This window comes from Ictalurus furcatus, chromosome 2, assembly GCF_023375685.1.
Source record: "Ictalurus furcatus strain D&B chromosome 2, Billie_1.0, whole genome shotgun sequence".
Lineage (NCBI taxonomy): Eukaryota > Metazoa > Chordata > Actinopteri > Siluriformes > Ictaluridae > Ictalurus > Ictalurus furcatus.
Window position 1 is genome coordinate 23,322,258 of NC_071256.1, and position 12,138 is coordinate 23,334,395.

The 12,138-nt window shown below is 39.4% G+C and overlaps 1 protein-coding gene across 1 annotated transcript; it reads left to right on the forward strand.

The window, feature by feature from the left end:
• Positions 1–927: 927 nt before the first annotated feature.
• LOC128617537 (uncharacterized) lies at positions 928–4,650 on the forward strand (the record flags this gene model as incomplete). The annotated part of the gene is made up of 3 exons (XM_053640697.1): positions 928–977; positions 1,207–1,321; positions 3,629–4,650. Coding segments are annotated over 3 exons (393 nt in total), but the record flags the coding sequence as incomplete, so codon positions are not given.
• Between the last annotated feature and the right edge of the window lie 7,488 nt (positions 4,651–12,138).

The following is a 12,138-nucleotide window of genomic DNA, read 5'->3' on the forward strand; positions in this document are numbered from 1 at the left end:
GAAGGGAATGACTGACAGTCACACAACCAACTGTAAAATGTTCGACTAGGTGTCAGGTATGACGCACCCCTTTTTAGATTTTTGATATTTATTAAAGTAAGCTATTAAATCATATGTAAATTTGATATGAATTTCACTACCGAATGTGTCCATACACAAAATATATAATTATTTAAAGCTTAGTAACATTTGAAGGGAATGATATACAGTCACAGTTAGTTTGGAAGAAAAAAAAATCTATCAAATATTCCTGTAAGTGGATACCGGAAATGTCGTCACGAGCAAATCGTTACATACGTCGTGCTTTTGAGTTGACGCATGCGCACTGCTATGTAAATAAGAGTAGGGGTTCAGCGCTAGTTGTTCGAAGTACCTCGTTAGCTAGACTTTTTGAATTAAACCATTAACTGTTAATGGGTTGTAGTAAAGCTGTTTGGGAACGCAAGTGATAGGTGATTATTTGGGGTGGGGAATAATAATTGTTACCGCTGCAAGAACCTCTTTAATAAGCCTCATGTTTACAACTTCACCCTGCTAGCAAGCTAGCTTTCCGTCTAAAGGTGCGAGCTTGCCAGGCAGTAGCAGGATGACAGTTAAACCAGCTGGCTAGTCTGTGCGCGGTCTGATTAGCTAGCTAACGGGATACACGGCATACGCGTCAAATGTGGTGCATATTCTTCATTTCAACGTTTAAATAATAATAATCAAGAGGTAAACCTGGGTGTAGTTGTATTTTTTTGTTGTTGTTTTTTTTTGCTAGCTTGGTGACTTGTAAGCGCCGCAAGCTAACTGAGCTAACAATTAGCCAGTATGATATGTGCTTGATAAAATGCCGATGAATTTGTTTATTTGACTACACGGTGAAACGGCAGCTAATAATCAGGTGGTGGTTTTCGGTGTTTTAGAATCAGATCCAGTGCCTAGAAAAGCGGAAAGGCGTTAACCCTAGAGGGATTCGCCATGTTATCTGAAAACAGGTAAGTTGTTTTGGCTTAAACTAGGAAAATCTCCGTGTTTTAAATTGAACTGCTGCGCCTGAGGATTAACACGTGACCAGTGTCTTAATGTGTCTGACTTAAAAAATAAAAATAAATGGTGATGGTGCTACTTAATTGATCAGTATCGTAGCAAGAAATCTATACTTGAACATGTGCCTGGCCTAACATTATTATTATTATTATTATTATTATTATTATTATTTTTAAGGAAACGACAGCGTACTCGAGGCGATGATGATGATGCACTTCTGATGCCTCAGGCCAAAAGATTAAGCACAACACTCCAGAGCTCTGAGGGAAGCAGAGAAGCCTGGGAGTCTGAGGTAAAGACACACAGGGCCAAGGGTCTGCTCCGTGTTCTCTTTATATCATCAGTCAAGTATGTTTCACTCAAACATACTTGCACCTTCTATTACCAGTTTTAAAAAGAGGCTGAAAGCGTATCTCTTCTCCCAGGCATTTTAAAAATTGTTTTTGTCTGTCTCTATTTGGTTTTATTCTGTTTTCTATTGAACTTTTTCTTACTCTGTTCAGCACTTTGGTCAGCTTTGCTGTGTTTAAATGTGCTATATAAATAAAAATTTACTTAATTACTAAAAAAAAACCCAGCAGCTTTTTACATCATCTTATGTAGTTTCTAGAAAGTTAAACCACACCCCTGTTTATTTAGCAAAATCCGACTAATGCTTAATAGCTTCGGGTTTGAGATTAATAGATGAATAAGGGAAAAGCGTTCAGAATTTCAGCTTTTATCTGCTGTTATTTATATGTAGATGAATCAAACAACATGGCACATTTTGTATCAGACCACACAAAACTGTTGAAACATGTGACTAACAGGTGTTTCTGTTAGCTTGATAGTTTAAACAATAAATAGCTCTGAACATTTACTCTTGGTTTTAACCTTCAGTTTCACCTGTGAAGACTGCATTTGTTGTTAAAAAGAATAAGCCTATGTGACGATCAGAGAGCCATCTATGGGTGAAAAGCAAGCCATTTTGGAGCTGAAAATAAGAGGCATTGCACAAATATTGAGCATAGCCAGTATAACAATTTGGAATGTCCTTGCGGGGGGGTGTATTGCTCAATACACAAAATACATTTGTGTATTGAGCAACAGACACCAAATGGGTCGTCCAAGGAAAACAGCAGCAGCTGATGACCAACACTGTAAGAGATGTGAAGAAAAACCCAAAAACAACAGTCAGTGACATCACCAACAACCTCCACAGGGCAGGGGTGAAGGTACCACAATCTACTGTTTGAAGAAGACTTGGAGAGCAAAAATATACAGGCCATACCACAAGATGCAAACAACTCAGCAGTATGAATCAGAAAGCCAGATTGGAATTTGCAAAGAAATGCAGAGATGAGCCACAAAAGTTCTGGCACCAAGATTAACCTCTACCAAAGTGATGGAAAGGCCAAAGTGTGGAGAAAGAGGATCAAGCTCATCTGTGAAACATGGTGGAGGTAGTGTCATGTCTTGGGCTTGCATTGCTGCTTCTGGAACAGGGTCCCTAATCTATATTGATGGTGTAACTCATGGTGGTAGCAGTAGAACAATTTTAGAAGTTTACAGGAGCATTTTTTCTGCCAATTTACAGAGAAATAATCAGGCGGTGCTTTATTATGCAGCAAGACAATGATTCAAAGCACACTGCCAACACAACAAAGGAATTTATTGGGGGTGGGGAGTGGAAGGTTTTAGACTGGCCAAGTCAATCACCAGATCATAACCCAGTCGAGCATGTACATCACCTCCTGAAGAGAAGACTGAAGGTTGAAACCCTCTGAAACAAACAACTGAAAAAAGGTTACAATAAAAGCCTGGAAAAGCATCACAAAAGAAGAAACCAACAATTTGGTGATGTCAGTGAATCACTGGCTTGATGCAGTTATTACAAGCAAGGGATATGCAACCAAGTGTTATTTACTTTAATTTACCTCAAGACTTAACTGTTCCTATACTTTTGTTCCTCTAAAAATTGGGTGGTCTGATATAAAAGGTTCTATGTTTTGTTGTTTAACACATCTAGATGTAAATACCAGGAAATAAAAGCTGAAATCCTAAACTCTTGTCTCCTAGCCATCTTTTGTTCTCAAACCCAAATGTATTCAGTCTAGAGCAAAAATAAATGAATTGGCCTTGCTGTTCCAATCGTTTCAGATGGAACTGTATTTTAACGTCCAATACCAGGCAAGATTACAGTTGAAAGGAAAAATCCTCCCAGAACAACTTGCGTATTAATCCGTATACTTAACATGTGATCTTGGCATCCAAGATTAATTTAGTAATAAACTTCTGAGTTGAAATATTTACATTAAAATTTCTTCCCTTGACCTATTAGCCTATTTTCAGTCTGATGAAGGGTTTCCTACACAGTGCCATTCGACTATCTGCTGCTAGTCGAGCCCTTTCGTCACTTTTACCTAAAGAGAGTGATACAGCAGTGTGTTAGTCCTTAAGTCTGTCCGGCTCGCTCCGTTCCTCATCTGTACACTCTGCTTCAATAGATCAAGTTGCAAGGGTTCAACTTTTATGCCAATACTGCCATCGGTGCCATGCATCAGCTGAGTCTTTGTCATAACGTTCACGGTGAATGATCTGTGTTTTGCTGAACCCTCAGTCCTCCAGCAGTGACAGCAGTGGGGTCAGTAGTCCAGAGCACGCAGCTGGGACCAGCAGCAGCGCGAGCAGTCAGTACGGAGCCGAAAACCTCAGGTCCTCCAGTCCACATAGTTCCTTGGACCAATCTGACGCCACAAGCCTGGCCTTGTATGAACCTATCAACCGTGTCCTGAGAGAGGCCCACTTCCAGAGCCTACACAACAGAGGTCAGTCACGAGATAGGTGACTTTCAGAGACTTTCACATCTCTGACAGTGACCCCTTCACTCTACCTGAGCGCCTGGCTACATTCCCCAGGAGACAGGGTAGAGATCATCAAGTTTATTCTGACTTTCTCTCATTTGTGATTAGTGTGATTTTTGAATTGAAAGTGTGGCCTGAAACTGTAACGCTATTGACTAATTAGAGCACAAAAGGATTCACGTTGTAAGCAATAATAGCTTGGCGACAATGCAACCTTTTGTGCCATACACACTGTGTATTTCTTCTGAACACACCAGTTTACATGTAAATGAGAGCTTCATTGCAGGTGGAACTGCACCTGGTGCATATTATCGTTTCATTGCTGGTGCACTTTGGGGGGGTACGGGGTAATCACATTTACAACACAGCAACAATCTAGAAATCTTTTGTTTATTTATTGAACTCGATCGTTAAGTTGGCACTTGATGTATGTTGAGCGGTATAAACCTATGGTCGTAATAACAAGCTCCTGGGTTTGTAACTCTTTGCGATGGAACAGCCACTACGCCCTTCCTCTTACATCATCTCACTGATAAACGTTTACATTTCCTTACCCCCCCATCTCTTACTTAGCTCTTTATCCGATGCTCACGTGGATCCTCTGGAAGATTGATCTCCAATTAAATTGCAAGATTACTTGTTTATTTTTTATTGTATATTCTTATGGAAACATTGGATGATTTTATTTTATGTTCATGTCACCTACATTTTAAAAAAATAAGGATGGCTGTTCCTAAGTACATGAGTGCAACTTTATTAAAAACTAAAAAATGGTGAACCTGCTTCGTTTATTCATTTCCTAGTCTGGTAATGTGCTTCTGCTTTAAGCTGTTAGGAAGAAAATCTTTAGTGTCTTTAGTCTCAGTCCCTATGTGTGATAAATAACACATGCTAATCCGTGTGTTAATTCCAGATGACCTGTTCTTCAAAGTGATGTAGGGAAAGGTCACTTTAATCAAAGCACTACATGTCCTCATCTTGTCATATAATGCACCCATAACAGATTACGCATATTAATGCTCCTCAGATAAGCACAGATCCTTTTCACCGTGTGTCCTCATTAAGGGTTCCTTATAAAACAGTCTTCCTTCCAAGCAGGATGAGTGTGATGGATGTGTCTATACTGACCTGCGATCTCTTTATTCAGTTGAACGATGGAGGCCTTATTTTTGTTCACCTTTATATATGGATTCTTACAGTTTTCATGACTTGTTTTATTCAAAAGATCTGTCTAGGTCATTTTGAAGGTGAAGATTTAGAATTTGCAAGATTACAGAGGTTTACAGTATCTTACATAAGTAAACATTTCTGTGCAATGCCAAAATTAGTTAGGATTCAACCAATTGCTATCAAAAGTCACATATATAGCTGAACTGTCTAAAAATTATGAGCTTAATAAAACGACATCTGCTTCTGGAAGGACCCAGAGATTGTGAGAAAACATACCTAAACAAACAGCATCTTGAAGAACCAATGAACTAGGAAAAACCAGTTTTAGACAGAGTTCTGGGAAGGTAGCAATTATGGTTTGGTTGTTAAAAAATATCTTAAACTTTGAAGATCCCACAGAGCAACATGAAATCCATTATTTTTAATTGCTGTAAGAATGTGGCACAACTGCGAGGAGGCTGTCTAAAAAGTCATTGCTCGGGTAAGGAGGGCATGAGACCGAGAAGCAGCCATGAGGAACTACTTTAGGAGTTTCACAGCAATTGGGATGAACTTTTTTTATTTGTGAATAATTTTGCAAATTAAATAGATTTGGCCCTTCATTTTGTGTGGATTTATGACATACTGCATAACATTAAAATCACATGCCCAATATTGGGTATGCTCCCCCTTGTGCCACCAAAACAGTTCTGCTCTGTCAAGGCATGGACTCCACAAGACCTCTGAAGGTGTGCTTTGGTATCTAGCGCCAAGATAGCAGGAGATTCTCAAACCATTCCTAAAGTGGTAAATGGTCTGAAATTATATAATGCTTTTTATTTCTTTCTTTCTTTAGTTTTAATTTTTTTAATAACCTTTGCAGTTCTACAAAGCGCTTTACATTGGTTCTCATTCACCCATTCACACACTAGTGGTAGCAGAGTAAGGCGCTAGCTTGCCATCGGGAGCAGCTTGGGTTCAGCGTCTTGACCAAGGACCCTTCGGCATGTGGAATTCTGTGGGCTGGGAATCGAATCGCCAACCCTACGATTAGTGGACAACCCGCTCTACCACCTGAGACACAGCCGCCCGGCTTGCTAAACAATTTTTGCAATGTGGCAGGGTGCATTATCTTGCTGAAAGAGGCCACTGCTATTAGGGAATACAATTGCCATGAAGGGGTGTACTTGTTTTGTAACAATGTTTAGGTACATGTCAGAGTAACATCCACATGAATGCCAGGACCCAATGTTTCCCAGCAGAACATTGCCCAGAGCATCACACTTCCTCTGCCAGCTCGCCTTCTTCCCATAGTGCCACATGCACGCACCCAGCCGTCGTCGATTCATCAGACCAGGCTAACTTCTTCCGCTGCTCCATGGTGCAGTTCTGATGCTCACATGCCCGTTGTAGGAGCTTTCAGCGGTGTACAGGGGTCAGCATGGGCACTCTGACCTGTCTGCAGCTACGCAGCCCCCTATACAGCAGGCTGTGATGCACTGTGTGTTCTTTGGTAGGTTACAGAGCTGATGCCTAATTATATTTTATCTATTTCCAGAAAACCAATATTTTGTTTTAATGCTGCAAGTGTAATTTTTTTAAGCATAAAAATAAGTACTGAATGTTCCAGAAGAGCTATTTGGAAATTGTTCATCAAATTTGTTCAAGACCCCATTGAACAAATTGCCTGAGGGTACACATTATCCTGCAATTACACTTAATTCTGGAAAGCAAGTGCTGTATTCTAATGGTGCTGTTGCATTTCAGTGTCAGAACTAATTAGTTTCGACATGCAATAAAGCCTTGGATAAATGTTGTGAAACAGGTAATCACGTGTCTTCTAATTGTCCTCATTCATGGAGAAAATTGTAGCTCGTTAGGAAGGAAGGAAAATGATACTACGTTTGCTACCCTGAAGGACAGATCTGAAAAGAATGAGCATTTTAAAATACTGATAATTGACAATTTTTTAAGCTGTCAAATCCCTCCGTGCTTCTCAGATATCTTCTGACTTTTATACTTTGAGCATATTCGATTACAGTTGTGTTCAACCAGCAGGTGGCAGCAGATGTTTAGTATTCAGCACGTAAGCAATGATCCTTGATGTTCTGGGGGTTTTGAATATCAAGACATAGCCTTTTATGCTTCAGTTGATGAAGTATTTACTGAAAGTAGATGAATAAACTGTAGTGTTCAGATCAGAGAATGACTTTTAGATTAAATTCCAAGATGAATGTATTTTATATAAAATATCTAATGCAAATACAACAGATAATCATGTTCATGCACGACCCCATGTGGGACAGCTCATCAGTCAGTCATGTGTTTCGGCAGGAGAGAGTTAAATCAACTGTCCTTGTTCTAGTGTCTAAGTATGCACATACGTTGTTTTATTTTTACCATGAAAATCTGGGTTAGCAACAAGGGCTCCTGGTCCCTGTCCTCTCTCTTAAAATGGATAGTCTCTGCTAGCTGAAGCATTAAGAAGGTCCAGTTCAAAATCTCATGGTAGATGACTGGACTATAAAAATCTCAATTAATCTGGAGCAATAATTTGTCTGTTGTCGTCTCTGTGCCCATTGGCTTCCTTTTGAAACCAGTAAGCCATATACACAGAAAATTGTGACACTCCAAAAGAGGCTATCAAGATTTAAAGGAAAACTCCCACCTTGAAACACATTAAATATGTTTATAATGAAATATTTGTGGTGTGTTTAATTTCCCATGTATTCCCAGGAGAAGTTAATGGTTGTGTGCTATACCGATGTCACAGGAGGACATTGCTAGCGCAGTTACAATGCCGTTTAACAAGAGAAAATTTTCAGCCATATCAAGCGTAAGTGATAACGTCTAAGTTTCGCTGTTAGCGCCCAGATACCAAAGAGTAATAGCTTCTTTTCCCACTCACCATTTTACAGTGAGGTTCAGTGTCATATTAATGAGAAATCTAACATAGTAATAGAGGAGACCACAAACACTGGACTCATTGCAGTGCAGTGCATTGCAGTGCAGATCATACAACACAGTTGCCATGAGTTACTGCAGAGACTTGTAGTTCGCAATCTACAAGATAACATGCACAATGGCAGTATTAGCATGAAAGTTGAAGCTTTGGAACCAGATCTGAGCAGAGTGTACAGATGAGGGAGGAGCTGAGAACGCTGGAATAAAACACGTACAAAAAGTCTAAAGCGCTGCTGCATCTGTATCTTTACAGTCCCTCCAGAATTTTGCAATTTTTGCGATCGCAGAAATCAAGGCAAATCAAGCAAATCTCTTCAATATTCAGAGGAGCTTGCAATTTTTCAGTTTGATTTTCCGCAGATTTGAGCCAGGACGCATCATGTGACGCACGTTCAGCCAAAGCTTTCCAATGGATGTGCGTCGAACATAAGTACAGCTAAAAGGTCTCATTTACAAACAAACATCACTGTGAAATATCGTGCAGAACAATTTCGTGCACCTGCAATTTCGCCAATTCAAGTCGTTTTCCACAAAATAAAGCACAAAAAAACTCTGCAAGTTGCACTGCAAATTTTGAAAAGTAGGAGCAGCAATATCAAGTATTTATGAATGCAAAAAACTCCTGACTGATTTGTATAGCGCCTTTAACAATGGACATTTTGATATGAGAAAGAAACTTTGAGAAGTTTCTAATCAAAATCCTGTATGGAATGACTTTAGGTAGAGTTGAAGCAAGGGCAAATTCCAAGTGGCATCATTATCAGCAGGTTATTAAAAGGTGTTTTTTTTTGTTTGTTTGTTTTTTCTTTTTTAAATGTTGTAAATCAAAAAATGTAACTCTGAATTTCATTACAAATTATTAAGGGTGGATGTGATCCTATGTCCATCATCAGGACGAATGTGTATCCCGTCTTTGTAATTGACGAGCCTGTGCATTTTAATGATGGGGAACCATTTCTTGAGACAAGCCAGCCATGTTTGGTGAATCCCAGCCTACTTTAACTCTCTGTTGTGTCTACACCATAGCAGACAGGGCTGTTTAGGCAGCTGTTGGCTGGCATGATCCTGCTGTGAAGCTGCCATGGACCGTGTGGCGTCCTCCATCTACAGCCAACACCAACATCTGTTCTGTCCCACCACTGGAAAAAAAGTGCCTTGTTAGGTTGTTTCCCCCAATACTATCGCTAATGACTGAGCACTGCTGTCATTAGTGTTGTTTTGCCAAAGTAGAACTCAAGACATAGATCGCTGGTCTGCCCTCGCACAATGAATGAGAACAAAAGTGCAAAGTGTGTTAGAAATGTCACATTAATGTATACAAAGGTGTGAATCTTTGTAAAAGTTATTTGAACTTCCTCTATGTTAAGTTATAATAAAGGTAGTCTTACTTACCGAACACAGTTAAGATTTGTGAAAAAGTATGTGAATCCTTATATTTTTATCAAACGTAGAGTCCCATTTAGGGGGGCACGGCTAGTGGTTGGCACGCTTGCCTCGCACCTCTGGGGTTGGGGATTCGAATCCCATTATATTTTCTCCCTGTGCTTCAGGGGTTTCCTCCAGGTACTCTGGTTTCCTCCCCAGTCCAAAGACGAGCATTGCAGGTTGACTGGCATTTCCAGATTGTCTGTATAGTGTGAATTGGTGTGTGTGAATGTGTGTGTGTGATTGTGTCTGCGATGGATTGGCACCCTGTCCAGGGTGTCCCTTACCTTGTGCCCCAAGTTCCCTGGGACAGGCTCCCCACAACCCTGTGTAGGATAACGGTACAGAAAATGGATAGATGGAATCCCGTTTAATGTCAAAAATCGCAAAAAATTACATGTTTAATTTCTTCCTGATCAGTGCTGTGCAGCTGTTAGGAAATATCTTGGCTCTTACCTCTTTACAGACCTGTTTCAACTCAGTATATTGTGCAAATGGCTTGTTTAATTAGTCTGTTTCATGTCACACCATAGCATTTTAAATATGACGGGATTATAGATCATTAAAGTATTACAGTACTAAGTAAAGTAAACAGGAGTTCTGGGGTGAGCTCAGGACAGTCTGCATGATTACAGCAACAGTTCTTAGAAGATACAAATCTACAGTACCCAGGTGAGATTATCCTGAGTTCATAAGAACCCAGAGTTCAAATACAACCTCTTTTTTAGGAAAGCTCTAGAAATCTGGCATAGTATTTTTGCACAGTAACTCTACAACAATCAATACAGATAGAAGATACTTAAGTAGCAAAAAAAAAAAAATCACAACCAACTGAAGTTTGAGTATGTCACTTCAGCTTATATTTAGTGGTTGGGGTTTCTGCATTTCAGGGAGGTCAAATAAATTTAGACAATCAAATATTAGTTATTTAATAAGACAAACATTTTCTGTATTATCAGAGATGTCTGATTCACTCTGCGACTATATACAGTAGTGTTATTAACTGGATAATGTGTATCAGGCCTGGAATTAAATTAATCATATCAGTAGACCTTTAGCTCACATGTTTGAAACCATCTGTGTAGTCTGTGTGTCTACATGTTCCCTAAGGTTTCATAAAGTTTTTCTTCTAATGTAGCCTACAACATTTATCTTTTCAGTCAACTGCGTGGAGTCTTACATAGCTTACACACTTATGAGTTATGTTGGTTACTCATGCGCTTGAGCCTCTCTAGGGGAAAATACAAACACATTAAAGGCACTCCTGATGTGAGATTTGACATTCATTGGCTGAGACAGCACCCTTAGGATTCTAAAAAGTTATTTTGCGTATACTGTCTTTATGGTATTGTGACCCCCAACCTCCTTGCTTTGAACCTTGTGCAAATAACTTGCTTCCCCTGTGCAGTTGAAAGATGGGTCAATCTGCCAGAAAATCTTCCTCATATTATGTGGAAAGCACTTAGGATAGAAAGAGGGGTTATCCCCTACCCCCTACATCCCCCCCCCCCAAAAAAAAAAATCAAATCAAATCAAATAGTACTTTCTTTGAATGGTATGCAATGCCTATGGTTGTTATCGATCAAGCACAGGAAGAAGAAGATATGCTGATGGTTTATATCCTAGTAGATGTACTCATTATCTTCTGGGACCTGAAGGTTAGCAATATTTGATGCAGCCAGGGACCCCTTTAACTGTACTATACATTTCACAGACCCCTCATAATTTTATTTGATTTATGAACATAATCCAATTATTTAAATTACAGGTTTACTAATTAAATGCATTTAATAATATACTGACTATTTATTGGAGCCACTGAGCTTTCATAGATTTATTTATTTATTTATTTATTTACATGAATGTAATTCCAACTGAAAGAACATATTAGGTCCCAATTGGCATTATTTATAGACCTAGTTGTTTTTGAGTTATTGAGGTTTGGATTAAACCCATGAAATTCAAGTGGCCTGTCAAACAAGTTTAATAACAGTGCAAGAAAAATTATATAATATAAGGTAAAAACCTTTCTTGAATATAGGAGCATCCAACTAATATTTCTCTATATTGGATTGTATTCAAACAAATGTAAGATTATTAAGCCTATTTTGAGATATGTTTTACCTGTTGCAAGCATTCATATCTCGAAAAAAGAAAAGTATATACAACTATATACAGTATCTCACAAAAATGAGTACACCCCTCACATTTTTGTAAATATTTGATTATATCTCTTCATGTGACAACACTGAAGAAATGACACTTTGCTACAATGTAAAGTAGTGAGTGTACAGCTTGTGTAACAGTGTAAATTTGCTGTCCCCTCAAAATAACTCAACACACAGCCATTAATGTCTAAACCGCTTGCAGCAAAAGTGAGTACACCCCTAAATGAAAATGTCCAAATTGGGCCCAAAGTGTCAATTTTTGTGTGGCCACAATTATTTTCCAGCACTGCCTTAACCCTCTTGGGCATGGAGTTCACCAGAGCTTCACAGGTTGCCACAGGAGTCCTCTTCCACTCCTCCATGATGACATCACGGAGCTGGTGGATGTTAGAAACCTTGTGCTCCTCCACCTTCCGTTTGAGGATGCCCCACAGATGCTAAATAGGGTTTAGGTCTGGAGACATGCTTGGCCAGTCCATCACCTTCACCCTCAGCTTCTTTAGCAAGGCAGTGGTCATCTTGGAGGTGTGTTTGGGGTCGCTATCATGCTGGAATATTGC